The sequence below is a fragment of the Saccopteryx bilineata genome, chromosome 4 (assembly GCF_036850765.1).
Source record: "Saccopteryx bilineata isolate mSacBil1 chromosome 4, mSacBil1_pri_phased_curated, whole genome shotgun sequence".
In the NCBI taxonomy this organism is placed as follows: Eukaryota; Metazoa; Chordata; class Mammalia; order Chiroptera; family Emballonuridae; genus Saccopteryx; species Saccopteryx bilineata.
Genome location: NC_089493.1, coordinates 93,979,664 through 94,007,623, shown reverse-complemented (window position 1 = coordinate 94,007,623; position 27,960 = coordinate 93,979,664). Strand labels below are relative to the sequence as shown.

General features: G+C 52.1%; 1 protein-coding gene across 2 annotated transcripts; it reads left to right on the top strand.

Moving 5' to 3' along the window:
• Positions 1–305: 305 nt before the first annotated feature.
• Positions 306–26,849, top strand: MYH6 (myosin heavy chain 6). 2 transcript variants are annotated; one of them, XM_066277465.1, is made up of 38 exons: positions 306–758; positions 1,081–1,301; positions 2,506–2,649; positions 3,325–3,481; positions 3,580–3,607; positions 3,876–3,987; positions 4,278–4,370; positions 5,026–5,089; positions 5,354–5,452; positions 6,177–6,280; positions 6,366–6,504; positions 7,903–8,171; positions 8,427–8,597; positions 10,077–10,389; positions 11,071–11,141; positions 11,410–11,497; positions 11,588–11,705; positions 11,817–11,940; positions 12,225–12,361; positions 13,944–14,199; positions 14,332–14,574; positions 14,747–14,923; positions 15,210–15,355; positions 15,602–15,692; positions 17,747–18,136; positions 18,500–18,626; positions 18,719–18,837; positions 19,186–19,382; positions 19,909–20,092; positions 20,265–20,430; positions 20,531–20,655; positions 21,699–22,007; positions 22,247–22,450; positions 23,678–23,803; positions 24,013–24,288; positions 25,453–25,548; positions 26,281–26,415; positions 26,771–26,849. In XM_066277465.1, the coding sequence occupies exons 2-38, from the start codon at positions 1,098–1,100 to the stop codon at positions 26,789–26,791; spliced, it is 5,823 nt and encodes a 1,940-aa protein (XP_066133562.1). In that variant the 5' UTR covers positions 306–758; positions 1,081–1,097; the 3' UTR covers positions 26,792–26,849. The 2 variants fall into 2 exon arrangements, with proteins under 2 accessions (XP_066133562.1, XP_066133560.1); XM_066277463.1 differs by having other exon boundaries at positions 26,768–26,849.
• The last annotated feature ends 1,111 nt before the right edge of the window (positions 26,850–27,960 follow it).

Genomic DNA, 27,960 nt, shown 5'->3' with positions numbered 1-27,960 from the left:
TTTCATGGGCAAATCTGGAGGCAGGGTTGTCCTTCTGTCACCTCCAGAGCCAAGAGACAGAGGGAGGAGGAGCTAGCAGAGGACAGAGGTGGGAGGGAGGGTCCCTCCGGAAGACTCCAAATTTAGTCAGGGGGTGGGGGCAGCAGGTTATAAAAGAAACCGGTTGCAAGGACAGAGAGACACTCTTTAGAACCAGGTAAGAAGGGGGTTGGTTGGGGGCTCCGTGGCCCACCGCAGAGCTCCCACCTTGAGAGACTCTGCCTTCACGGAGGAATGGGGTACAGGTTGGTTGGAGGCCCAAGGATACTGGTAGAACTGCCTTTCCCCAGCCCTGGAAAGTTCCTGCTGACAGAGAAGAGATTTCAGTGGGGACACCAGAAACCTTTGCTCCCGCCTGCATTTCTTTCCTGCATCTGTCATCTCCCGCTTCCTGTGTCTTCCCCATACTGTCTTCATCTTCCCCTCCTCTGACGGCTTCCCTCTCTTTGCCTGGTTTTATTTTGCATCTTGGTCTTTGTCAATACTTGTCATACTTCTCTGTCTCTCCCCTTTACTCTTTCTTCTTGGCTATGCGTTCTAATCTCCTTGACTCTCTCTGTTTCCAACACTGATTCTCCATCCCCCCTCCCCCCACTTCTCCCCATTGGCCTGCCTTCATGGTTCTTCAACCTCCCTGTCTGTTCTCTTTTCCTGACTGCACCTCTGTGGCTCCATCCATGGTCCAGATTCTTCAGAACTCTTTGTGAAGTGATAACCAGGTGAGAACCACCCGATTTTCTCCTGTGAGCTAGGTTGCTAGACCAGAGGCTCACTGTCTCTCCTCTGAGCAGCTCAGCACCTGCCCTTAGCAAACTCCAACCAAGTCTACCCCCTGCAGGTCCCTCACAGAGATCTTTCCTGAGTGTCACTTCACAGGGCAAGGGAAACAGAGCTTGAGCAGGGAGGGCTGGACCCACAGTAGGTGTTTCTCAAGGGAGGAACTGGGGAGAGTGATAGGACCTAAGTGGTGAGAAGGTGGGGCAGGGAGTAGGGGCACAGAAGACAGTGCCACCCATTGAGGCCTGGGCCCTCCTGTCTCAGCCACAAAGGAGCACAAGATGGCTGATGACGCCCAGATGGCCGATTTTGGGGCAGCGGCCCAATACCTCCGCAAGTCAGAGAAGGAACGTCTGGAGGCCCAGACCCGGCCCTTCGATATCCGCACGGAGTGCTTCGTGCCTGACGACAAGGAGGAGTTTGTCAAGGCCAAGATTACATCCCGGGAAGGGGGCAAAGTCACTGCCGAGACTGAGAATGGCAAGGTGTGTGAAGCACAGGGCCAGGGGCAGGGGAAGAAAGGCTTTGGGGGAGGTGCAGGGCGAAAGCCACTTGCAGTAGGGCTGCTGGGTCCTGAAGAGGAGACTAAGCCAGTGAGGTTGCAGGAAATGACCCCTTGAAGAGCCTAGTGTCTGCACGAGAACTCTGACCTTTCTCAGGTGGTCCTGAGCAGGTATGACAGAGCACCGCTCCAGCATGGCACACCCCTCACCAGAGAAGATGCTGGACACCTCAGCTGGTGTCCTCCTCAGAGGGGTCTTGTTAATAGAAGGCATAGTCACAACATCAAACAAAGCTCCCTTCTTGAATTTGTATCTCTCTTCTCTGTGCCTCAGTTTCTTCCATAGGCAAACTCTCCCAAATTCACCTCACCCAAACCGAGAACAAACTCACAGACCCAGGTAAACGCAAAGAGCAGGAACTCTTAAGCTGGATGCTCAGTGCTGGGACTGGTGACCGGTGCTCAGAAGCCCCAGTCCCTGGCTGCTCACACCAGCTATGAGAACCGCCACTGGTTACCAGCAACAGCTCAGAACTATGTGCCTTGCAGATGCATTGACTGAGTGTTATGTCCCATCAAGCTGTAGAATAATGAGCCACAGCCCACTGGGGGCTTTGACTCTTTTCCCAGCTCTGCCACTAACTAGCCACCATGCCAGCAAATTATTTAATTACTGAAGCCACTCTTCCTCCACTGTAACAAATGGAACACCTGTCCCTGCATCTAATGACACCAGGGTATGGCACACTGAGCAGTGCCAATGACAGTGGCCAGTGGGGAGGTAAGGTAGACAGGTGACTGTCCCCCTGGTAGAGGTGAGGGTCCGCCTCAGGCGCAGTCCCCAGCTGTCCCCAGAAGGAGCATGTGCGCACATGAGAGGGCAGAACTGGCAGCCCGTGTTTGCCCACAGACACTTGATGCAGGAGTGAAAAGTGATACTTATGGGCACAGGAGCTGGGACACTGACAAGACACAGGGACTCTAGGACGATCCTGAGGGTGGGAGAGACAGTTGGTGGGCAAATTTTCTGGGGAGTTCTGGGGTAGGACCGGGTGCTGGTCAGAGAAGAGCTGGGGAGTGAGGCCAGGTCATGGCCTGTGTTCTGGGAGGAGGTAAGTGGGTGAGGCTGGTAACCACAAAGTGGGAGGTGTACTTATCCTGTCCTACTGCCCACACTCCCTCTCTAGACAGTGACCGTGAAGGAGGACCAGGTGCTGCAGCAGAACCCGCCCAAGTTCGACAAGATCGAGGACATGGCCATGCTGACCTTCCTGCACGAGCCCGCTGTGCTCTTCAACCTCAAGGAGCGCTATGCGGCCTGGATGATCTACGTGAGTGCATTCTGTAGGGATGCACATGGTAGGGAGCCCGTTCTGGACCAGGACCAAAGTAGGCCAAGGCCACATTCTCAGGGAGGAAGCGTCAAAACTTTCCCAAGGGGGCCCTGGCCGGTTGGCTCAGTGGTAGAGCGTCGGCCTGGCGTGCGGGGGACCCGGGTTTGATTCCCGGCCAGGGCACATAGGAGAGGCGCCCATTTGCTTCTCCACCCCCCACTTCCTCTCTGTCTCTCTCTTCCTCTCCCGCAGCCAAGGCTCCATTAGAGCAAAGATGGCCCAGGCGCTGGGGATGGCTCCTTGGCCTCTGTCCCAGGCGCTAGAGTGGCTCTGGTCGAGACAGAGCGACGCCCCAGAGGGGCAGAGCATCGCCCCCTGGTGGGCAGAGTGTCGCCCCCTGGTGGGCGGGCCGGGTGGATCCTGGTCGGGCACATGCGGGAGTCTGTCTGACCGTCTCTCCCCGTTTCCAGCTTCAGAAAAATACAAAAAAAACAACAACAAAAAAACACTTTCCCAAGGGGCCCAACACACCACTGCTCCTTCCTGCCCCTGGTCGGCTTCAACAAGAGAGGAGCCAACTGGGGTGACCAGGGGTTCTCCTGCTTGCCACCACTGCCCATCCTGGATCCTCCCTTCCAGCCTCTCATGCCTGCCTGTCTCCTGCTCCCATAGACCTACTCAGGCCTCTTCTGTGTCACCGTCAACCCCTACAAGTGGCTGCCGGTGTACAACGCCGAGGTGGTGGCCGCCTACCGGGGCAAGAAGAGGAGTGAGGCGCCGCCCCACATCTTCTCCATCTCTGACAATGCCTATCAGTACATGCTGACAGGTGAGCCCTGTGACCTTGACTTGTGCCCCCTCAGCCCCACAGCCATGAGCCTAGACCCTCAGCCCTGACCTCACTGCCTGTCCTCTTTTCTCTTCCAGATCGGGAGAACCAGTCCATCCTCATCACGTGAGTGAGCGCCGTCCACCCACAGAGGGCTTGGGGGTACCCAGGCTGACTCCTGGGGTCAGGGGGAGGAATGATTTAAGTCTGTGATTGCAAAGAGTGTGGGGTGCTGGGCCCTCAGCGAAGTGCCGGAGTGACCTGTGATGAGGGGCAAATTCTTCCAGTGGAGCATGGCAGATGGCCAGGACTCAGAGGGAGGAGGGGGCGGTGCTAAGCTCCAAATGGAGAGCAATGGGAATCCTGGGTTCTGATGGCTCCCTGTTGCCTCCAGCGGAGAATCCGGGGCAGGGAAGACTGTGAACACGAAACGTGTCATCCAGTATTTTGCCAGCATCGCAGCCATAGGTGACCGTGGGAAGAAGGAAGGTGCCAATTCAAACAAGGTGCGAGATAGGCTACAAGCTTAGCAGAAGGGGTTTGGGGCAGGCTGACCTTGTGGACCTGGAGCCCTGCCCTGGGGAACAGTGATGGCAGCACCACTGAGCCCAGTGCTCAAGACCTTCCTAGCAAAAGGCACACTCTAAGGTCCAAATATGGCCTTTTAGAGCTGCAGACACCCCAGTAGTCCACCCAGCCCACTCGCACTCCCAGGCCCCTAGCAGTCTCCAGCCCTCCCCATCAGCAGCTAACGGTGGACAGAAGATGAACCCCCAAGTTTCTGCTCCCTCTGCAGGGCACCCTGGAGGACCAGATCATCCAAGCCAACCCTGCCCTGGAGGCCTTCGGCAATGCCAAGACCGTCCGGAATGACAACTCCTCCCGCTTTGTGAGTGCCCTTGACCACTGCCAACTGGCCTCATCTGGCCTTGACAAAAAGAGCCAGCACTAACCACACCCAGTTCATTCTCCTGTGTTTGGTTTTGGGGTAGCAACAAGTTCACACACACACACACACACACACACACACACACACGAAACCCTCCTGACAGCCTGGCTCCCTGAGTTCTGGGAACTCAAGAAAAGAGACCCAGAATCACTTCAGCTGTTCCACAGCCAAGAAATGGAGTAGATCTGGTCACATTCTAGAGTTTTCTTACATCTGTTTCCAGAGCTCTTCCACATTAGAGAGGAAGCCAATTCCCCAGCTTTACATTTGTCCAGCAAGTGTCACACCTGTCTGAGCCTTAGTCCCTTCATCTGTGAAACAGGGAGTAATAGTCACTGAGATCACGTGGGGTCAGTTCAGAAGCACAAACAGGAGGCGCTCTCTCTAGTCATTTCTGTGCCATTGTTTCTGCTCTGAAATCCCTGGGTATTTGGGGGTATGGGCATTTCCCCCCTGTTTTACTGATACTAAAATGGACCTCAAACAAGTCATTTACATTTCCAGGGCATTCTGAGTTGCACTGAGGTCCAAGATCCCCATTCTTCTGTCTCTTCTGACTGACCAGTTCCCTTACTCTTTGTTCCATCTGCCCCAGGGGAAATTCATCAGGATCCACTTTGGAGCCACTGGAAAGCTGGCTTCTGCAGACATAGAGACCTGTGAGTATGCAGGCAGCCCCGCACTCCTCTCTGGGTTCTCTACCTCTGCCTTTTATTCCCCTGAGCGTAGCCTTACTTCATCATTTCCCCTCCATCTTCTGTCCTTGTCTACATCTGCCTCTTGGCTTTAATTTAGTCCTTTGTTCCTCAAACCATGGCTTTCCCCGACTCACTTCATGTTCCGTAGGAGCCTGATCTCCACCCTTTTGCTGGATTGACTCTATCCCCTTCCTTACCCACCTTCCTCTCCTCTCCTTACTTCAGATCTCCTAGAGAAGTCCCGGGTGATCTTCCAGCTCAAGGCTGAGAGGAACTACCACATCTTCTACCAGATCCTGTCCAACAAGAAGCCAGAGCTGCTGGGTGAGCCCGGCCTCAGGCCCTTGCTGCCCCGCCAACTCCCCCCTCCCTCCATCTGCTCAGTGGCTTTCTCTTTTCACCCCACCTTGGGCATGTCCTGTTTTGCTTCCCTCCCACCCTTTCTTTGTTGATATTTGCCACATCTTCCTTGCTGGCTTTCTCCTTCTCCTCTTTTTCTTTTCTTTTATTTTTTTTAGTGAGAGGAGAGGAAATAGACAGATTCCCACAAGTGCACCGACTAGGAACTACCCAGCCACTTCCCTTTGGGACTCATGCTCGAATCAACCTAGCTATCCTCAGTATCCAAGGCCTACACTCAACCAATCGAGCCACTGGCTGTGAGAGGGGAAGAGAGAAAGACAGGGGAGAAGGCAGGGAAGAGAAGCCAATGGTCGCCTCTCATGTGTGCCCTGACTGGGTATTGAACCTGGGATGTCTACACACTGGCCAGTGCTCTGTCCGCTGAGCCAACTGGCCAGGGCCTCTCCTTCTGCTCTTTATTTGCTTCTCCTTCTCCCAGCTGTCATTTCCTCACTATCCTCTCTCCTCGGGTCCTCCCCTCACCACCTATTTCTCCTTTTTTTTTTTTTTGGAGTCTCCCCATGGTCCTTGCTGACTCTTCTCTTTTTTATCTTTTCTACCGCCTCTCCTCCATTCTCCCAACATTTCCCTGCCCCCCTGCCCTCTCCCTCCTCCTTGTGCCCTGCCCTGACCCTTGCCTGGACAGACATGCTGCTGGTCACCACCAACCCCTACGACTACGCCTATATTTCTCAAGGAGAGGTGTCCGTGGCCTCCATCGATGACTCTGAGGAGCTCATGGCCACAGATGTGAGTGACTAGGTGGTGTGAGGGCTCCAGAGGGCTCCGGGGCCACCCACTCCAACCACCTGTTTGCCTCTCTCACTCTGTCCAGAGTGCCTTTGATGTGCTGGGCTTCACTGCTGAGGAGAAAACTGGTGTCTACAAACTGACGGGCGCCATCATGCACTACGGAAATATGAAGTTCAAGCAGAAGCAGCGGGAGGAGCAGGCAGAGCCTGATGGCACCGAAGGTTCGAGGGGCAGGAGGGCAGGTGCTAGAAAAGCCTGAGCTGGTGGATCCTCTCAGAGCAGGGTCTCCCATGCTGCATTCAAGAGTGGTGACTTTAAACAATTCTTAAGGAGCTAGGTTGACAATAGAGAAAGTGGGAGGAAACCAGAAGTCTGAGAGGCAGATAGTCAGAGGGAGAAGCCTTTTCCAAGGCAGGAGAGGCCAACCTCTCCTATACAGCACACCTCAAGCTTCTTCCTCTGTCAAAGCTTAGCCAGGCCTCTGGCCACCCACCATCCCCAGAGAGGACCTGAAGTTTGTGGGGTAGATGGGTATGGTGAAGGCTGAGGAGGGATAGGGACATGGGAGAGACAGGCAGACAGAGAGGCTCCCCAGAATCCCAACTTTTTAACCCCAGCAGTACTGACCAGAAGTGAGTTGGGGGTTCTTTCTCCTGTGCCCAAATTTTACCAAAGCCCAGGAAAGCATGGCTCCTGAGTTCCGCATGTCCCCATCACTGATGGGGGGGTGCCTAGCCCTTGGGTGAGTCCCCTGTAGGTTCTGTGTCGTGTTGTTTAGGAGGCAGCAGGCCAGGGGGAAGGACACAGCTCATAGCATTGGTGTGTCACCCATCTCACTGGTCCCCAGTTTCTTTCTTAGTAAAATGGAAGACAGCTATTCTCAGGTTCCTCTGGGGCTGTTGCAAGAATTCTCTGAGAAGATGTGAAGGTGTGAAGAGTGATAGGCAAAAACCTGAGAATATGCCTCTTGACCTACCTTTAAGGACCATTTCTCCATGTCTGTCCAGATCGAAATGTCAAGCCTAGTGTCATGATATCCATGTCACCAGTTATCACAAAATGCTTGAAATTAAACCAAACAAATTCCCTCTAAATAAAGACAGTGTATTGGATGGCATATTTGGAGAGTTGGGAGGTGGGAGGTGAGGGCTATTCAACATGTTGTCAGAAACTTAATTTCCCAGCCAGTCAAGTTGGACAACACATGGGTTGAGAAGGGCATACCCAGTATTGGGCCAGTCCGGGAGTGGAACACAGGAGGCAGAATACATCTCCTCCCATGCTTTCCCTGTAGAGACAAGAGGGTGCGGTGAGCTTGGGGACATGCTAACAGCAATGTTGGTGAAGGGCCTAGACCAGAAACACCCAGGAGACCTAAAGGTAGAGGCAAGAGGAGCTGCGTGTGATGGGGAGACCCTAGGTGAATGAAGCGGTCTGGGTTTCAGGCCAACTCAGGTGCATACTGGTTGACCACAGCAAACTCTGTGCCCTCCCAGGCCCTCATTTGCAGCTATTTTGTGAGAGGGAGTTGGACCCGATGCTCCAGAAAGGCTCTGGTCCTGGGACAGGAAAAAAAGGTTCACTGAAAGTACTTGCTTATGCCTTTCCTTCTCTACCAGATGCTGACAAGGCTGCCTACCTCATGGGGCTGAATTCAGCTGACCTGCTCAAGGGGCTGTGCCATCCCCGGGTGAAAGTGGGCAATGAGTACGTCACCAAGGGGCAGAACGTGCAGCAGGTGTACTACTCCATCGGGGCACTGGGCAAGTCAGTGTACGAGAAGATGTTCAACTGGATGGTGACACGGATCAACGCCTCCCTGGAGACCAAGCAGCCGCGCCAGTACTTCATTGGAGTCCTGGACATCGCCGGCTTTGAGATTTTCGACGTGAGTGCAGGGAGCCCCGGGAGGACGGAGAACAGAAATGCGCCCGTCGGCACGTGCAACAGGATAGCCAGGGGCCAGGCGCTAGAAAGGCAGGGGGTTCAGCAGTGATGGAGGCAGTCACCGTCCTGTCTTCGGGGGGTTCTCCCTCGCTGCCATGACGGGGAAGGGACCGCCACACCCCTCACTGGGCTGGATGCAGCCCTGGACTGAGCCCACTGCCTATCTGACCCACCTCCACCCTCATTGCCCCTGCAGTTCAACAGCTTCGAGCAGCTCTGCATCAACTTCACTAACGAGAAGCTGCAACAGTTCTTCAACCACCACATGTTCGTGCTGGAGCAAGAGGAATACAAGAAGGAGGGCATCGAGTGGGAGTTCATTGACTTCGGCATGGACCTGCAGGCCTGCATCGACCTCATCGAAAAGGTGCTGCCTCAGCCCCATCTCTTGTGTTCCCTTCCCTTGCTATCCCAGACAAAGTGACAGCTCCACCTTTTCTACAGCCAAGAAACTAGAGTCCCCAGGATCCCAATCCTCCTTCCAGGCCCAGCTTCCACCTGCTGTGGAGTCACAGGCATACACACTGCCCCTTCCTTCTGTTTTCAGGATGTTGTCCTCACAACACTCATATCTCAATGTCTAAAGAGGGGGATATAGTGAAGGAGAGGACTCCTGGCCCCTCTGACACTCCAGGAGAGGTGTCATTCATAGAAAGATCCTAGACTGAAAATGGAGGTATTGGCTTCCCATCCTCTTCCTGTTCACTGAGAATAAGCTCATCTTCAGCCCCTCTTTTTTTTTTTTTTTTTTCCCCAGCCCCTCTTATCTGTAGACTCAGGAGATAAGGGTGGAGCTAGTGAGAAGCACTGAGTGCTAACTTGCCCTCAAGGTGCCCTTTGGCGTTGCTGATACAGACCAGAGTCTGGAGTGACTGACCCTCACCCAGTCCTACCAGTACTTCAGGAAAGCTTCCCATAGGCTTTTTTTTATATACAGGGCCAGAGAGTCAGAGAGAGGGATAGATAGGGACAGACAGACAGGAACGGAGAGAGATGAGAAGCATCAATCATCAGTTTTTTGTTGCGACACCTTAGTTGTTCTTTGATTGCTTTCTCGTATGTGCCTTGACCATGGGCCTTCAGCAGATGGAGTAACCCCTTGCTTGAGCCAGTGACCTTGGGTCCAAGCTGGTGAGCTGTTTTTGCTCAAGCCAGATGAGCCTGCGCTCAAGCTGGCGACCTTGGGGTCTCGAACCTGGGTCCTCCGCATCCCAGTCCAACGCTCTATCCACTGCGCCACCGCCTGGTCAGGCCCCATAGGCTTTTGATGGTTATCTAGGGTGTTACTCTTCCAGAGGCCTCAAAATCTCCTGAAATTGTATGGAAAAGAGTGTGTGAACGTGTGTGTGTGTGTGTGTGTGTGTGTGTGTACATTTTTCTGGGGAGGCAGTCTTTGCTTCATCAAATTTTCAGTAGGATTTCTAGCCCAAGAAAAGTCAAGGACCGCCATGCTTTCTGAAAAGCAGGATGCTATTCAGAACTCAGATCCCTCTAACCATTCCTTCAAGAATTGTAACCTGTTGTATAGACAGGGGTCTGGCCAGTCCTGCAGTCTAACGGCTCTGACACACATCTGTTTCTGCCCTCCTTGGGGACTATGCATTGGGGGTACATGACTCTTCACTGGGCACTCTGTAGCAGAAAGATTAGGTAAGCCAGATGTGAATATAATTGAATCTAGGTTAATTCCAAGAACACTGGCTTCCTAGATGAGGACAAGAGATGCCATCAGTCTCTGTGTGGCCTGTCCACTCTACTGGGCTGATGCTCTCTGTCAGGGTGTGGGACTCTGGGAACTTGGTATGTGCTTAGTGATGCTCTCTCTACCTTCCCACCCTGTTCACAGCCCATGGGCATCATGTCCATCCTGGAAGAGGAGTGCATGTTCCCCAAGGCCTCCGACATGACCTTCAAGGCCAAGCTGTACGACAACCACCTGGGCAAATCCAACAACTTCCAGAAGCCACGCAATGTTAAGGGGAAGCAGGAAGCCCACTTCTCCCTGGTCCACTATGCTGGCACCGTGGACTACAACATCCTGGGCTGGCTAGAGAAGAACAAAGACCCACTCAATGAGACAGTGGTGGGCTTGTACCAGAAGTCCTCCCTCAAGCTCTTGGCCACACTCTTCTCCACATATGCTTCCGCTGATTCTGCTGGTAAGAAGGCAGCTTCTGTACTGGGCCAGAGCACCTCTGGAGGTGCAAGGGACCAGGGTCTTGTGGAGTCAAAGCTCATGACTCGAGAGGCAAGAGGGAACCTGTAAGCCATGGGATAGGGGCCAGAAAATCCCACAGCACTCCATCCGTATCCTTTCTGTGAAAGTGCTGTGTTCCACTTCGTGTTATGGATGGCAGTGCATATGCCATGTGTCATCTCAAGACTGTGAGCACCTGCAGGTCAGGGAGGGAAGCACACACATCACCGTACCAGCATTAGAGAGTTCCTATAGGAGGTTTTGGTAACCATTGAGAAGATCACTGAACAAATGAGCCTCCAGGTCAGAAAAGGAAGAGGAAAGGTGTGGACTAAAGTGAGGAGAATGAAATGTAAGAACAAAAGTAGAAAGTGGAAAGATGGAAGCATGAGGGGTGGAATCAGACGAGAGTGGGAGGAGAGAGCTGAGACTGTTTCAGCACCTGCTACATGGCGAGCACTGGTGAAGACCTTATATACTGATCTTCTCTGATCTTCACATCTTTAGAGGTAGTTACTATCCTCCTCACAGAAAAACTGAGACTTGAAAATAAGCCAAACAGCTAGAGAGGGCAGGGCCCTGCCCCTGCCCAAGGGCTCCTCTGTTTAGAGCTCTTATTCATCTTTTCTTCTCTTCTTATTAGGGGATAGCGGTAAAGGCAAAGGAGGCAAGAAAAAGGGCTCATCCTTTCAGACAGTGTCGGCCCTCCACCGGGTAAGAAGACCCGGAGACCTGTGGCGGGCAGCCCCAGCCCAGAGCCCTTGGGGGCACCACCCTCACTTGATGCTCTGATTTGGGGGAGGAAGGAGGCTCAAGCTGCATGGTTATTTTTGGCATGTTAATTTGCAAGCTTGAACTCACATCATAAATTATGTCTTTATTCCTTTGAAGGTTTTGGTGACAGATTGTATGGGGTCCAGGGCTCAGGTATCTAAGGGATGGTTTCTGTGGTTTCTGACTCCTCCCTCTCACCCACCCACAGGAGAATCTGAACAAGCTGATGGCCAACCTGAAGACCACGCACCCTCACTTTGTGCGCTGCATCATCCCCAATGAACGGAAGTCTCCGGGTGAGCCATGCAGAAGGGTCTAGTCTGGGGACTAGGCATCTGGCATCACTTGCCTTGAAGCTGACCCTTCTCCCCTCTGTCCTGCCACAGGGGTGATGGACAACCCGCTGGTCATGCACCAGCTGCGCTGCAATGGCGTGCTGGAGGGCATCCGCATCTGCAGGAAGGGCTTCCCCAACCGCATCCTCTACGGGGACTTCCGGCAGCGGTGGGTTCAGGGAAAGGGGGAGCCGGGTGGCCTTGGAGGGGAGGAGAGTCTGAGTCTCTGGGCAGAGTAGATGAGTGCAGACGTGGGTGACTGCGGGCACCTCCCTCCCAGGTATCGCATCCTGAACCCAGCAGCCATCCCCGAAGGGCAGTTCATTGACAGCAGAAAAGGGGCAGAGAAGCTGCTGGGCTCCCTGGACATTGACCACAACCAATACAAGTTTGGCCACACCAAGGTGAGTCTAGAGCTCCACAGGGTGGAATTGCAGGCACGTGGCCATGTTGAGTGGGGCAGCCGGGAGTTCGGAAGGCAGAAGCCTGATTCCTGGCTTCCTCTATCAACCCAAAGTCTGAAAGCCAGGCTTCCTTTCTGTCTTGTCTTTCCCATTTCACTCCCAGGTCTAGGATGAGCAGGTGATGGGTCCCCTGGGAGCTCAGCCAGGGTCTCCCACCCTCTCCCTCCACCCCTGATACCTTTCCCTGAGGCTGCGGCCCCCTTGGCTCTCCCCCTTGCCTGCAGGTGTTCTTCAAGGCAGGGCTGCTGGGGACTCTGGAGGAGATGCGAGATGAGAGGCTGAGCCGCATCATCACCCGCATCCAGGCCCAGTCTCGAGGCCAGCTCATGCGTGTTGAGTTCAAGAAGATGGTGGAACGCAGGTGAGGCATGAAGGAAGGGAGAGGTGCTCCGGGAGATCTAAGAGGCAGACAAGTGGTGCCAATTGGAATGGGTCAGAAAACTCAAATCCTGGCTTCGTTGCATACCAGCAGACCTGGGCAAATGACTTTATCACTCTGGGTCTCATTTTGAATTCTTAAAAAACAATTTTCATGGGGAAATGCCAGTTAAAACCCTGATGAGATACCATTTAAACACACTAGGTTTACAAAAGTCAAGAAGTGTGGTTCACCACTTACAAGAGTATAAATTAGTACAACCTCTTCAGAAAACAATTTGTCATCTTTTAAAGATGAACGATTGCATACATTTCAGTTCCACTCCTGAGTGCATGCCCAAAGAGAAACTCCTGCATGTGTACAATACAAGACAACAAAAGAATCTTCATAGCAGTATTGGTAAAAATAGCAAAATCCAGAAACAACTCAATTTTCCATCCACAGGGAAATAGGTAAATAATATAGTCATGTGGAGGACTATTTATTATACAGCAATAAAGAAGGAGGGAACTACAACTACATGGTGCAATATGTTTGAACCTTAAAAGCATATTGTTAAGTGAACAAAAGCTAGTCACAGAAGGATACATACAGTGGGGCACAATGTTCATAAAGCTCAGAAATAATAAAAGCCAAGGCATATTGTTTAAAGATACATACATATATGTTTAAAGTATTTTTGGAAAAGCTTGGAAATGAAAACCACAAGATTTCAGGGTAATGGCTGCCTCTGGTGGGAGCACCAGGAAAGGGGAGGAAAAGAAGCACACAGGTGAAGTCACTGCTAGCAATGCTATAGTTCTTGTTTGGGTAATAAGTTCATGGATAGTTATTTTGATTTCATGCTTCATAACTTACATATTATAGACATACTTATATGTAAAATACAATTTTTAATATATTTGAGGTTTGTTTTTTAAATTCAGGAGGGGAGGCAGAGATAGACTCCTGCATGTGCCCTGACCCAGATCTACCCGGCAATCCCACTAGGGGGTGATGCTCTTGCCCATCTGAGGTGTTGCTCCGTTGCACAGCAACCAAGCTCTTAGCACCTGTTGCAGAGGCCATGAAGCCATCCATCCTCAATGCCTGGGGCCAACTCACTCTAATCGAGCCATGGCTGCAGGAGGGAAAGAGAAAGGGAGAGAGAAGCAAGATGGGAAGGAAGGAGGGGCAGATGAGTGCTTCTCCTGTGTACCCTGACCGGGAATCAGACCCAGGACATCCACACACCAGGCCAATGCTCTACCACTGAGCCAACTGGCCAGGGCCCGAGGTTCTTATAAGATTTGAAACACTGAACATAGTACTACTAAAGCCCCAGTAGGGAAGATGTAAACTGCCCTTTTGTTTAACTGATCAACTAATAAATATTTATTGAGCCACTCCATGTTCAGTGTGGTAATGTTGAGGTGTGGGTGTTTATCAAGGCTACAAGACAGGGTTCCTGCTCACAGGTGCCTAAAAACTTGTTTAAATGGGCTAGGAGCCAAGTGCAGTTGGCCCCAAAATTGGGAAGTGCCCTTTTATAGTGACTCTCCCTTCCTTCACGCTTCTTTGCCAGGGATGCCCTGCTGGTAATCCAGTGGAACATTCGGGCCTTCATGGGGGTCAAGAATTGGCCTTGGATGAAGCTGTACTTCAAGATCAAGCCTCTGCTAAAGAGCGCAGAGACAGAGAAGGAGATGGCCAACATGAAGGAGGAGTTCTTGCGCATCAAAGAGGCTCTGGAGAAGTCTGAGGCTCGCCGCAAGGAGCTGGAGGAGAAGATGGTGTCCCTGCTGCAGGAGAAAAATGACCTACAGCTCCAAGTGCAGGCGGTGAGACTACATGGTTGTCCCTTCACCTCTTTTCTCCTTTCCCCTATTATAGCCATCTCATCACCAGGGATTAAGACCCTGGATCTCTACTGTCTTTAATCACCAGCTCTTCTCTCTATCCTCTTCTTCCAGGAACAAGACAACCTCAACGATGCAGAGGAGCGCTGTGACCAGCTGATCAAGAACAAGATCCAGCTGGAGGCCAAGGTGAAGGAGATGACTGAGAGGCTAGAGGATGAGGAGGAGATGAACGCTGAGCTCACTGCCAAGAAGCGCAAGCTGGAAGACGAGTGCTCTGAGCTCAAAAAGGACATTGATGACCTGGAGCTGACGCTGGCCAAGGTGGAGAAAGAGAAGCATGCGACAGAGAACAAGGTGAGGGCAGCTCCCTCTGGTTCCAGCCCAGGTGTCCAAGGGACCCAAAGACCACACTGACCCTCACCAACACCAGGCCACTCAGGGGATTCTGATAGCAATGTGGATCTCCACAGACGTCTCCAATCTGGTGACTTTTGACGCTAAAGGGGATGGTATTTTTGTTCAACAGGTGAAGAACCTGACCGAGGAGATGGCTGGGCTGGATGAGATCATCGCCAAGCTGACCAAGGAGAAGAAAGCTCTGCAAGAGGCCCACCAGCAGGCCCTGGATGACCTTCAGGCTGAGGAGGACAAGGTCAACACACTGACCAAGTCTAAGGTCAAGCTGGAGCAGCAGGTGGACGATGTGAGTAATAAGAACCATGCTCCATCTCTCTCAGGTCAGGATTTTGCAGGTAACACTAATGGCCAAGGGATTCCAGATCCCTAGAACTAACTTCTTTGACCCCTGGGGCCTCTACGTTCTCTGTAGTTTCTCCCTAGTCTGAGCTTCTGAATCCTTTGTGCTTGCAGGGATTTCTCTGCTGGTTTTAACTTCCAATTCACTAGATTTTAGTCTAAGAGGGAGCAGACACACATTCACTGTGGCTCTCAGGTTACCTACTCCCTATTTGTTTTCTTCTCTCCACCAGCTGGAGGGGTCCCTGGAGCAGGAGAAAAAGGTGCGCATGGACCTGGAGCGAGCAAAGCGGAAGCTGGAAGGTGACCTGAAGCTGACCCAGGAGAGCATCATGGACCTGGAGAACGACAAGCAGCAGCTGGAAGAAAAGCTCAAGAAGTAAGAGACTACAGTGGCCAGAAGGGACTAATAGAAGTGTCTGGGCAGAGGGTTAGAGCACAGGGCACTGCACCTCCACTGGCCGTATTTTCTCTGGGCACCATAGGAATGAGTGTCAATCACAGCCTTCCCTCCTTTACCCTCTGGGCCTGGGTTGGGGGGGGAAGTGGTCTTGGCATGTTGAGACTAGAGAAGAGAATGGGCATAGAACAAGGCAGACCACCTGTCACTCTTCTTCTCCTCCAGGAAGGAGTTTGAGATTAGTCAGCAGAACAGTAAGATTGAGGATGAGCAGGCACTGGCCCTTCAGCTGCAGAAGAAACTGAAGGAAAACCAGGTAAACTTCTTCCCAGTGCTCCGTGGCCCAGAGGCAGCTGTGGCCTTGGGAGCTGCTTAGGGTTGTTGACAGTATCTAGAATTCCAGTCCACTCCAAAGATCTCCCCAGTCCTGATTTACAGGCGCTTGGAAACATCAGCCTTCTCCCATTAGAACAATAATGTCTTATTGCAGTAAGATTATTTTGTGTGTGTGGGTGGTGGGGGGGGGGTCATACCTATAAAAAGGACTTATCTTTCTGAGCTATGCTCTGCCTCATATGTTTTCTGCTCTGGGACAAGTACTAAAGTTTGATTCTCCTCTAACCCTTTTTCTGGTACTTCTCCCCCCCCCCCCCACATGGGAGCAAGAAGTGTCTTCATGGAGCACTTTCCCATGGGCTGCTATGTTCATACTCTTCCTAGTACTGACCCCAGCCACTAACCCAGGCTAGAGCCCCATAGAGTGCCCATGATATGGGGTGAACTCCTACAAGTTTGAGCAAGTCACTTCTGCTCAGATCCTCAAAGTCTCTTAACTGTCAAATGGGACTAGTGACCCCTGGCATACAGAGACCAGAGGAAAAAGCATATATGAAACCACTCTGTCAACTAAAAGTCAGCCAGCCAACTAGCAAGGACAGATTCTTTTTTTCCCATGGCCCTCTCATCCCTCTGTAGGAGGAGATTACATTAACAACCACAGCCTCCCTTACCTTTAATATACCTCAAATTTTAATGTGCTTTTAGTCCTGTGTTTGTCAGAGCCCTGGAAACAAGGAAGGCAGATACTGTTATCTCTGTATTATAACTGCAGAAATGGCATGACTTTCTCTAGACATAGTGACCCGAAGGGCAAAAGGCACTCAGCTACTGGGGCAGGGCTTTATCTTCTCATTTTCTGCTGAGATGGCAGCTAGTGGAGGTAGCTGATCTCCCCTCAGCATTTGGGGCCCATGGCCTCCCTACAAGAGACACATGGACACAATTCCACTCCTCTGGGGGCTGCTCAGAGGCTGGACTGCCATTAGTGATAATTTGCCCTCCCATCTTCTTGGGTAGCCCATCTGGGTTTCAGCCAGAAAATCAGGATAACCTCAGGTCCTTTCACCAAGGTAACTCCTTTGACTCACAGACCCAGCAAAATAATACTCTTATCTTCACCAGGTCTTAGCAATGGCTGTGGCTCCTCCTTCTTTCTGCCCAAGTTCCTGTACATAGTCCCATCTTCTCTATCCTGGGAGCAGAGACATGGTGGTCCTCTCTCTCTTGCTCCCAGAGGCACCCACACATTCCATTAACATTGTCCATAGCACAGAGGAAGGGGCCCCACCAACCCTCCCCTTCGTTCCTGTCTAGTCAGACAACAGATCAAAATGGTAAATGAGACATCATGCCAATTTAGTCAAGTCCAAGGCTAAGGCCAGAAAAAATGAGGCAGAGGCAGAGGAGGGCACTCAGTGGGCTAGAAGGGAACAATAAAACTGGAGCCCAGCCCTGGGCACAAATAAAGCAAGCCCTGGGGAGTGAGGAATATGGTTGACTGGGCTTTGTGATCAACTCGGAAGATTACAAAAGCTTTTGATTGTTGTGAGGCATATTGTTGCAAATATTTATAAAATATAAGCACCTGCTTTCTTGCCTCCAGCCTTATAGTTAGGAGAGTAGAGCTTAGTGAATCTATAGAATCTATGAGATTTGGGATATCATGGGATCTTAAGATCCCCTTCTGAACACATATCCTCAGGATTCAGGGCTGCAGATCTTCAGACGGGGTCTGAGATGACCCTAGGAAGTACGTTGAACTTTTGGCTTCAACTAAATTCTAATTAATAACCTATGCATTATAGAATGATTAGCAGCATTGCTGGCTTCTGCCCTCTGACTGCCAGTAGCAACTGCCCTTCCCAGTTATGACAGTCAAAATGTTTCCAGACATTGCCAATTGACCTTAGAGAACCACTCACTGCTCTACAAGACCTGAGTGCTTGGGCCAGGAGTCTTCTAGGACCAGGGGAGGGGGCTCCGATAGAGGGTTCCAGGTGGTGGGTCTGAACCCTCTATGTCCGGGCCTAGGCACGCATAGAGGAGCTGGAGGAGGAGCTGGAGGCAGAGCGCGCCGCCCGAGCCAAGGTGGAGAAGCTGCGCTCCGACCTGTCCCGGGAGCTGGAGGAGATCAGCGAGAGGCTGGAAGAGGCCGGCGGGGCCACATCTGTGCAGATTGAGATGAACAAGAAGCGAGAGGCTGAGTTCCAGAAGATGAGGCGGGACCTGGAGGAGGCCACGCTACAGCACGAGGCCACGGCGGCGGCCCTGCGCAAGAAGCACGCGGACAGTGTGGCGGAGCTGAGTGAGCAGATTGACAACCTGCAACGCGTGAAGCAGAAGCTGGAGAAGGAGAAGAGTGAGTTCAAGCTGGAGCTGGATGACGTCACCTCCAACATGGAGCAGATCATCAAGGCCAAGGTGGGCCTGTGCTCAGCCTCTCTTCACCCTCTTCTCACCCTTTTTTCCCTCACAGCGTATGCCTTCTTCCCACTTTCTCTGTCTGCCATCGCTCTTGTCACTGTCACTTCCTCCATCACCCTTTGGTCCTTTCCTTGCCCCTCTTTCGCTCTTCACCCATATTTCCACCTCCTCGCCATTCATCCCTTTTTCAGCTCCTGCACCCTCCTCAGAGTGTGCTCCCCCAGCACCACCCTATTCCACCCCCCTGCCTCCTGAGCCCCCGGACTTGGTTCTCCCTTCCTTCTGGTCCAGCCAGCCCCAACTTCCTGACAACTCCAGCCCCTCTCACATTCACCCTTCTCTGTCCCTTTGTGCTTGAAGGCAAACCTGGAAAAGGTGTCTAGGACTCTGGAAGACCAGGCCAATGAGTACCGCACGAAGCTGGAAGAGGCTCAGCGCTCCCTCAATGACTTCACCACCCAGCGAGCCAAGTTGCAGACTGAGAACGGTGGGTGTCCCTAACCAGCCCTGTACCTGACCCAGGGTGGCCCATCGGTTGCCCTCTTCTAATGGCCCATAAACCCACACTTCCACCTCCAGGTGAGCTGTCCCGGCAACTGGAAGAAAAGGAGGCGCTGATCTCCCAGCTGACCCGAGGGAAGCTCTCCTACACCCAGCAAATGGAGGACCTCAAGAGGCAGCTGGAGGAGGAGGGCAAGGTAAGACCCAGCTAGGGGACCGTAGGACTGACTTGGTGCAGCCCTGGGGCAGTTAACATCAACACCAGAAATGGAGACGAAGAGAGGCCCCTGTATTGGAAAGACCTCCCATCTAGGTTCGTCTACTCTTCAGCCTAGCCACACCTGCATCATCAATGCCTCTTATTTGTAATAAAGGGGTAGGGTGGATACACTGGGAAGCTACTCCAGATATTGAGATTTTACACTCTGAATGTGGCTGGGGCTTAGCTGACATTCAGAGATATGGAAAGGATTTGGAGAAGGAGGGCAGACATTCCCTCTCACCTTCCATGAAGTGAGCCCACCTCCTGGTGCCCACCTCCCCAGGCAAAGAACGCCCTGGCCCATGCAGTACAGTCGGCCCGGCACGACTGCGACCTGCTCCGGGAGCAGTATGAGGAGGAGCTAGAGGCCAAGGCTGAGCTGCAGCGCGTCCTGTCCAAGGCCAACTCGGAGGTGGCCCAGTGGAGGACCAAGTACGAGACCGACGCCATCCAGCGGACTGAGGAGCTCGAGGAAGCCAAGTGAGTCCCGGGCAGCCCCTCACATTGAATCTAAGAGAGGAAGAAGCCAGGACACATGGAGTGGGATAGGCAAAGTGGGAATGAGGAGATTTGAGGTAGGAGAGAGAGGAGGGTGGGAAAAATGTGATCGAAAATCAAGGTGCTTGGATCTTGCATTCTGAGAGCCCCAACTAGCCCTGACTCAATTCCTGTGACGGGCGAGCTTTTGGCCCGGGTTATACCTGATGCTCACGTATAAGACGAGCAAAAAGCTTGTTGGTCAAAGGAGCTACCATCGATCAGCCTGGCATGAGGACAGGTCGGGGCTGCCACCAGATGGTACTGCATTTGGGGAGAAGACTGTTCTAGGCATCTGTAGTCTTGGCTCCTTCAAGGCTGGGGTTGCAGGGCCTAAAGGGTTTACTCATCATCTCAAGGAGCTGTGGAGAGGGAATGACTCCTCCTCGTGACAGTCCAGGAAATGGGGTGGTCTCAAGGCCCCACAATTTCTGGGTAGAGTCACACATACACCAAACCAACCTGGCAGGAAGAAGCTGGCCCAGCGGCTGCAGGAGGCTGAGGAGGCTGTGGAGGCCGTCAATGCCAAGTGCTCGTCGCTGGAGAAGACCAAGCACCGGCTGCAGAACGAGATCGAGGACCTGATGGTGGACGTGGAGCGCTCCAATGCGGCGGCTGCGGCCCTGGACAAGAAGCAGAGGAACTTTGACAAGGTGGGCCCTGGTGGCGGCCGCAGCCAGGGGGCAGAGCAGGGGCACCACCATGAGTGGAGGCCAGAAACATCCTCCATGGAGGCTGGGAAGAGGCTGAGCGCAGCCAGGGGCCAGGGCAGCCCCTAGAGGTGGGGCAGGGGCAACACAGTGAGCCCCAAGCCTGTCTCCACAGATCCTGGCTGAATGGAAGCAGAAGTACGAGGAGTCGCAGTCGGAGCTGGAGTCCTCGCAGAAGGAGGCGCGCTCCCTCAGCACTGAGCTCTTCAAGCTCAAGAACGCCTATGAGGAGTCCCTGGAGCACCTGGAGACCTTCAAGAGGGAGAACAAGAACCTTCAGGGTGCGCTGGGGCCTGAGGCTGGGGAGAGGAGGTGGTAAGGAGTGCCACTGAGAGTTGGGGAGAGCACAGGCTTTGAGCTATCTGGCCCTCTGACCCCCAGAGGAGATCTCTGACCTGACTGAGCAGCTGGGAGAAGGAGGAAAGCATGTGCACGAGCTGGAGAAGATCCGCAAGCAGCTGGAGGCCGAGAAGCTGGAGCTGCAGTCGGCCCTGGAGGAGGCCGAGGTGAGGGCCTGGCTCCATCTGCTCCCCTGCGTTAGACCTTCTGCTCCCCCCCCAATCCTACTGTCTCTGACTTCCCAAGTCTTCCTCACTGTAACCCCAAGACAAAGCTATTGGCTTCTTATTCTTTAGTCCAAGGTCATCTGTCCACTACCTATGACTACCTCCAGAGCTAAGGACTACACAAAGGAAACATCACAGTCTGATCATAGGCCCTACAGTTTCGTTTCCCAACAGGTTTATAAAGTTGAAACCTGGCTGCCATAATAACCCCTCAGACAGTGGATGGCAGCATGGGCTCTAGAGTCAAACAGACCTGAATTTCAAACCTGGCTTCAGGACCTCCACTGTGTCACTGGGCAAGTTCCTTAACCTCTCTGTGCCTCAGTTTCCTCACCTGCAAAATGAAAGTAATCCTGCATACCTCATAAGATTTATGCATGATTATTATGAAAATTAAATGAGGTAACACATTTAAATACTTCATATGTGTTAGCTATTATTACTGTTTATTTTTAAGAACCAGGAATAGCCCTGAGTTTTGGGGCTTCTAACTTTTTTCACTAAAGGATGAGGGGCCTAGGAGACAAAGGTAAAGGTTTCAATTCGTGCTTGCAAAACTTCCTCCGTGGCCCTGGCAGGATAGCTCAGTTGGTTGGAACATCATCCCAATGTGCTAAGGTTGTGGGTTCTGTCCCATTCAAGGAAGTAAAAAAATAATTAATTAATTAAAAAAAGAAGAAGAACTCCCTCCTTTTTCTATGATATTTTAGATGACTCAGGACCATGCAGTGTTGATGCTGAGGGATCTTGGCACTGGTGAGGTCCAAAACCTTTCCTTAGCAGAAGCAGCCCAGGGCATCTTGCACCTCCCCCACCAGAGCATCCAGGTGGCCTGGTGCACAGGTCCCACCTCCTTTCTCTTCCCAGCTCTCCTCTCCAGGCCATGGTTCTGACTGACACCCGCCTCCTATGAGCCTCCCTCTCTGCCCCTGCCCCGTGCCCTGACTTTCTGTCTCAAACCCTCTCTCCCCACTCGCCCACAGGCCTCCCTGGAACACGAGGAGGGCAAAATCCTCCGGGCCCAGCTGGAGTTCAACCAGATCAAGGCAGAGATTGAGCGGAAGCTGGTTGAGAAGGACGAGGAGATGGAGCAGGCCAAGCGCAACCACCTGAGGATGGTGGACTCGCTGCAGACCTCCCTGGATGCAGAGACGCGCAGCCGCAATGAGGCCCTGCGTGTGAAGAAGAAGATGGAGGGCGATCTCAACGAGATGGAGATCCAGCTCAGCCATGCCAACCGCATGGCTGCTGAGGCCCAGAAGCAACTCAAGAACCTCCAGGGCTTGCTAAAGGTACATGGAGGTCAGGAAGTCAGCTTCCTGGAGAGGGACGGCCTCCACATGGCCCAGTTGGGTGTTTGTGTCCCATCACAGCTCCAGATCCCTCTGCCCCAGGGCCATCGCAGAGAAAACCCACAGGCCCCTCCTGAGCCACCACAATGGGCTCTCCACCAGCGTGCAGTCTGCTGTGACAGCCTTCTGATGGGCGCAGGCGCCAGCTTCTCTCTCATGCCCGTCCTCCTGACCCGCAGGACACCCAGATCCAGCTGGATGATGCAGTGCGGGCCAATGATGACCTGAAGGAGAACATCGCCATCGTGGAGAGGCGCAACAACCTGCTGCAGGCCGAGCTGGAGGAGCTGCGGTCTGTGGTGGAGCAGACAGAGAGGTCTCGGAAGCTGGCCGAGCAGGAGTTGATCGAGACCAGCGAGCGGGTGCAGCTGCTGCACTCCCAGGTGAGGAGGTCAGGGTCCACCATGGGGAAACCTGCCAGGTGGCAGAACCTGGGACATAGATGATCTGGACCAGAGGTTCTGAGCGAGCATATCCAATCAGGAGCACAATTTATTTCTTGAGCCAACTCTTACCTACTAGTTGTGGCCGTGGAACCACTACCTTAGAAGGGTGTTTAGACTTAAAAGCTGAGAGTGTCATGATTGCTGTGATTTGGCAAGTAATTCCTGCCAAAGTCAAAAATCTGGGAGTCATTCTGTTGCTTGGTATCCTTGATCTAGAAGACACCTCCATCTTGCTCTGTAAAGATGGAACTTTGAGAGTTCAAAGGAGCACACTGCATCTACTTGTAAAACATTTTCCTACAATCCCATATATGTTGCTGCTATCCTCTGCAGTGAGTTTCTGTGCCTATCTTTTTTTTTTTTTTTGACAGAGACAGAGAGAGAATCGGAGAGAGAGACAGATAGAGACAGACAGACAGGAAGGGAGAGAGATGAGAAGCATCAATTCTTTGTTGCGGCACCATAGTTGTTCATTGCTTCCCCATGTGTGCTCTGATGAGGGGGCTACAGAAGAGCAAGTGACCCCTCAAGCCAGCGACCTTGGGCTTCAAGCCAGCAACTTTGCGGTCAAGATAGCGACCATGAAGTCATGTCTGTGACCCCATGCTCAAGCTGGTGAGCCCATGCTCAAGCCAGTGACCTTGGGGTTTTGAACCTGGGTCCTCTGCATCCCAGGCCAATGCTCTATCCACTGCACCACCACCTGGTCAGGCTCTGTGTCCATCTTATTGCACAGCCTTGTGGAGTTTGTTCCATAGTCTAATCTGTGTGGGAATGACATCATGTGTTGACCTAGTCCTCTATTCCTTACCCTACAACATTCTTTCTGTAACTGTAATCATTTCCTGGATATTGTCCTGGTAAAAATTTATTCCCATTTGCCTTGGAATATGTTCATGCTCTTGCATAGACATGTCACTAAAGAGCTCAAGGATAGAACTGAAGACCTTCTGTTGTTGAAGTCTTTCTTCAGAGCTGACAAATTTAGATATAACATCTAGTACATACCTATTTTCATAAGAAAAAGGAAAGCAGATGAAAAACAAGGAATATACTAAAGCAAGACATGTTTTTTAAAAATGACCAGTTTTAATTCTCTCTGGATAAAGGTATAGAGTCAGGCAAAAAAGTATACATGCAATAGTTTTCTCTGCCCATATCTAGAACACCAGCCTCATCAATCAGAAGAAGAAGATGGAGTCAGATCTGACCCAACTCCAGTCAGAAGTGGAGGATGCGGTGCAGGAATGCAGGAACGCTGAGGAGAAGGCCAAGAAGGCCATCACGGATGTGAGTGCCCCTTACCTTCCAGACTCCCCTAAAGACACGAATAATGGCTCTGGATCCAGGCCAGGTCACTGTGCTATAAGGCCAACTTGACTCTGCAGTTCCATGGGTTTGAGGGCCTCAGGGAGCAAACCCCAGGATGGGAAAAAGGTGATCCTTGTGGGAGAAGAGACACGGACCCAGGTTCTCTTACACCTGTCTCCTGTCCACAGGCCGCCATGATGGCGGAGGAGCTGAAGAAGGAGCAGGACACCAGCGCCCACCTGGAGCGCATGAAGAAGAACATGGAGCAAACCATCAAGGACCTGCAGCACCGGCTGGACGAGGCCGAGCAGATCGCCCTCAAGGGCGGCAAGAAGCAGCTGCAGAAGCTGGAGGCCCGGGTGCGGGAGCTGGAGAACGAGCTGGAGGCCGAGCAGAAGCGCAACGCAGAGTCCATCAAGGGCATGAGGAAGAGCGAGCGGCGCATCAAGGAGCTCACCTACCAGGTGCGGTGGGTGGCTGCTCTGGACCAGGCTGTCAGGGGTGGATGGCTCCCCTAGCCCCACCTCCTGACCCCCACAAACCCCATGTCAAACCACCATCCCAGAAATGCCACCAGCCCCTCTTGAGAAGCTGTCTTTACATTAGTTTTCTTTTACATACTTCATACTTCAGAGTGAGTTTGTCTTAAGTACATGAATTTTTCTAGTGAATGAAGGAAAATCTACTTCTACTGTCTGAAAGCTCTTCTAACCAGAATTTTCCCAGGTTTTTTGATAATCTGAAGGTCTACCATGAAGGTTTTGGAATAGTCCAAGGAATCTTTCCACCTTCTAGGCCTGATCAGGAGGGATGTTGTGTGGCACTTTAGGGATAAATGTCAGGGATGGGAAAAGACTTAGATCTTCCATGGAACTTCTGGGACAACAGATAGAAGTCCTTAGAGAAAGAAGATCCCAAAATGTTTTAAGACCTTCATCTGCATAGTTCAGAGCTTTTGCCCTTGGCTCCTTATTTTCACAATGTGCTTGGTAATAAAAACAGAGAAAGGTGTAGTGGTCCATTTGACAGCTGGATAGGAGGCACAGGAAAGAGATACAGATGTAGAACTACAGATGTATTATGGACATAATTCATCCTAGCTCATATGATGATATAGAGCTAGGAAGGATAAAGTGACACTGGACTCAGCAATCCTGGTGCCCAAAATTTGGCCCAGTACAGTATATTAGAATATTTGGTTATAGTAGATTGGAATGATCTGGACTATAATACCCCCTTCTTTCTGCATTCCTCATTATTCCTTTCTGGTCATTCTAGAAGCACTGCCTGAGAATATCTATGGCAGAACTGATAAATTGGAGCTGGAACAGTCCAGTGTCTTCATAGTAGTAGATAATAGAATTCCATTTGGTTCTGAGCCCCTCTCCCCACTTCCAGCTTTAAGGTAGCAGCTTTTATTGCTTTTCATGTCCCAGAGTGAGGACTTAGCCTTGGCCCTTTGACCTACAGGTAGTGTCAGAGATATACATTTCCACCACCCTTTTAATCTGGCCCATTTATGGGTGGGGCAGCTAAGGCTTGGGGAGAAGAGTAGGATGGTGAGGAAGGGAAAGATGATTATACTTGCTCCTCCCCCAAAACTAACTTCGCCCGCCCATCCACCCCAGACGGAGGAGGACAAGAAGAACCTGCTGCGGCTGCAGGACCTGGTGGACAAGCTGCAGCTGAAGGTCAAGGCCTACAAGCGCCAGGCCGAGGAAGCGGTGAGTTCATGGTTTTCTCCACTCAGATGAACATAACTTCCTGTGCATTTGAACCAATGAATGTCCACCCCAGCATGGGGCCTGGACAATGGATTTGCTATTCACTTTAACTCTTGAACATTTGTTAAAACATGTCTGGTGTGCTCAGAGTTGTGTTAGGCACTTTGAGTTAACAAAAACAATGCTTGTTTGACCCAGGACTTGCCTATAAATTGCTTATAATTCAAATACCAATAGGCCTAAAAGAAGGCAGTGTGGCTGCTAGTGTAGGTAGGTCAGGGAGATAGACAGCGCTAAAGGCTGGAGTGGCAGTGAAATTGAGCCTGGAAGGGAAACTGACTAGGCATAGTGCAGTGAGGGAGACATCTGGGTGGCCAGAAAAGTGTGAATGTGAGGTGTTGCTGAGCACGCCTCTGCAGGAGACCCCAGTCAGGGAATGTCTATCAAATTCACAGTCGGACGGGTGCTGTGAAGCACGGGATTCATCTCGGGCAGTGGATGGCCATGAAGGACTCTGAGTGCTGGACAAGTTTCAGGAGGGTGCCAAACAAGGAGGGTGCTAGGAGTAGGATGCCCTTGGCGAGGCTGTTGCAAGAGCGTGGGTGAGGGATGAGAACACTGAGTCCGGCCATGGACCAGGAGTCCTCCAGGCTAGGATCTAGGATACCAGGAATCTCCACCTCCCCAGGCACACTCACCTCATCCTCCTACCCCACCATTGAACCCCCACAGGAGGAGCAGGCCAACACCAACCTGTCCAAGTTCCGCAAGGTGCAGCACGAGCTGGATGAGGCGGAGGAGCGGGCGGACATCGCTGAGTCCCAGGTCAACAAGCTACGGGCCAAGAGCCGTGACATTGGTGCCAAGGTGTGTCCCTGCCCCAGGCCTGGCTAGTCACCCTCAGCAGCTTTCCTACAACATTAGTGCCCCTCTGAGTGGGCACTTGTTACTCTGTATCTAAATAGCCCTGAGAGTCCCATTGTATCCATTCCTGAGAATCCCCTCATGCTCAAAGCACCTCTACAGACTGGAACCTCTGTAGAACCCCAGTCCCTCCTAAACCACACAACTCCTAAATGGAACCTCAAGATCCCTGAGGCATGAACCTCTCCCTCTAAGGGCATCTCCCTTAGGCCCGTGAAAGACCTAGAGCTTCCTCCCCACATCCTTTCTCCTTCTTGCCAGCTGCCCCCTCACACCTTTTTTCTTTCTTTCTTAGCAGAAAATGCACGATGAGGAGTGACACTGCCTTCAGGACATCGCTCTTGCCAAACTACAATAAATCTGAGTGTCAGAATCTGCCTGGGCCCCTGCTCTTTCTTTCTTGAACTTGGAGGGCAGCCCTGCACTGTGTCTTAGCTATGGTAGCCAAGATTTCCCACATCCCACTGGGGTCCCAAGACGTAAGGTGTTCCCACTGAGCGAGCAGAGCCATGAGTTCCAGTTCTGCTCAATGAACCAGATAAGGGACGAGAGGGAGAAATTTCAAAAGTGAAGAAAACAAACGCATCAGAAGGATGAGCCAATTCTAGACACTGGGAGATAGAATTTTAGTGTCAAAGCGGAAGCCACCCTCCACCTCTGGAGGCCACAGGGGTTAAAACAGTCCTGCGACACTCATTGCCTCCAAAGTGAATTTCCCACTGATGCCACGAGAGGCGCAGAGCTGTCTGCGGATGGAGGTGCAGATAAAGAGGTTGGGACAGGTCCCATTGTGGTCAGCAGCCCCTTAGAAGTTATTACAGGGAGTTCCTCTCCCCATTATCCACAAGAACACTCAGCTGGGGCCAAAGACTGACCCCAGACACTGTGGCTCAGCACCTCACCATGAGGGCAGCCTGAGGCTCTGGGACCAGCAGGTGCTGAGTCCAAACGAATATGTAGTGTGGACCAAACCCGGGCACTGCTTGTCTCATTTTGACCTCTCACACAGACACAGATGAACACTGATGCACATGCAGGTACACACCATTGATGGCACTGCCCACGGACTGTCTATTCAGGGTCACACAGCTGTTCAAGGGACAGGGCTGGTCCCAGTCTTATTCTGCTCCAAGCAAATCTCTGCCTCCTGCTGGGATTTACAGCCATGCTCTCCTGACCACTTTCTCATCCCCTTACCTGGCACCCGACCTCCTGGACACCCCAGGCTCAGCGCCATCTAGCCCTCCTCTGAGGCCTTGAGCCCACCCTCCAAGGTCAGCCTCCAGTTTTCAGAATGGCCTGTGCATACATCCTTGAGAACTGTGAGTAGAGACCAGAGAAACATAAAATCGTTGGTCCCAGCCTTGGTGAGGAGCCAGGACATAAGCCTAGGAGAATGAGAAGCAGGAGGCTGGAGAAGTCAGACCAAGAGACCATGGTGATCACTGAGGTGAGCAGAGCACCTCTACTAGCATCCCAGCATTCAGG

What these genes read in the sequence shown, in the direction of transcription:
- MYH6 (XM_066277463.1), top strand. Translation starts at nt 1,098, where the DNA reads ATGGCTGATGACGCCCAGATGGCCGATTTTGGGGCAGCGGCCCAATAC. An exon ending in AGGAGCTCATGGCCACAGAT is followed by an intron (nt 6,281 to 6,365) that starts GTGAGTGACTAG and finishes CACTCTGTCCAG; the next exon opens with AGTGCCTTTGATGTGCTGGG. An exon ending in AAGAAGATGGTGGAACGCAG is followed by an intron (nt 12,362 to 13,943) that starts GTGAGGCATGAA and finishes CTTCTTTGCCAG; the next exon opens with GGATGCCCTGCTGGTAATCC.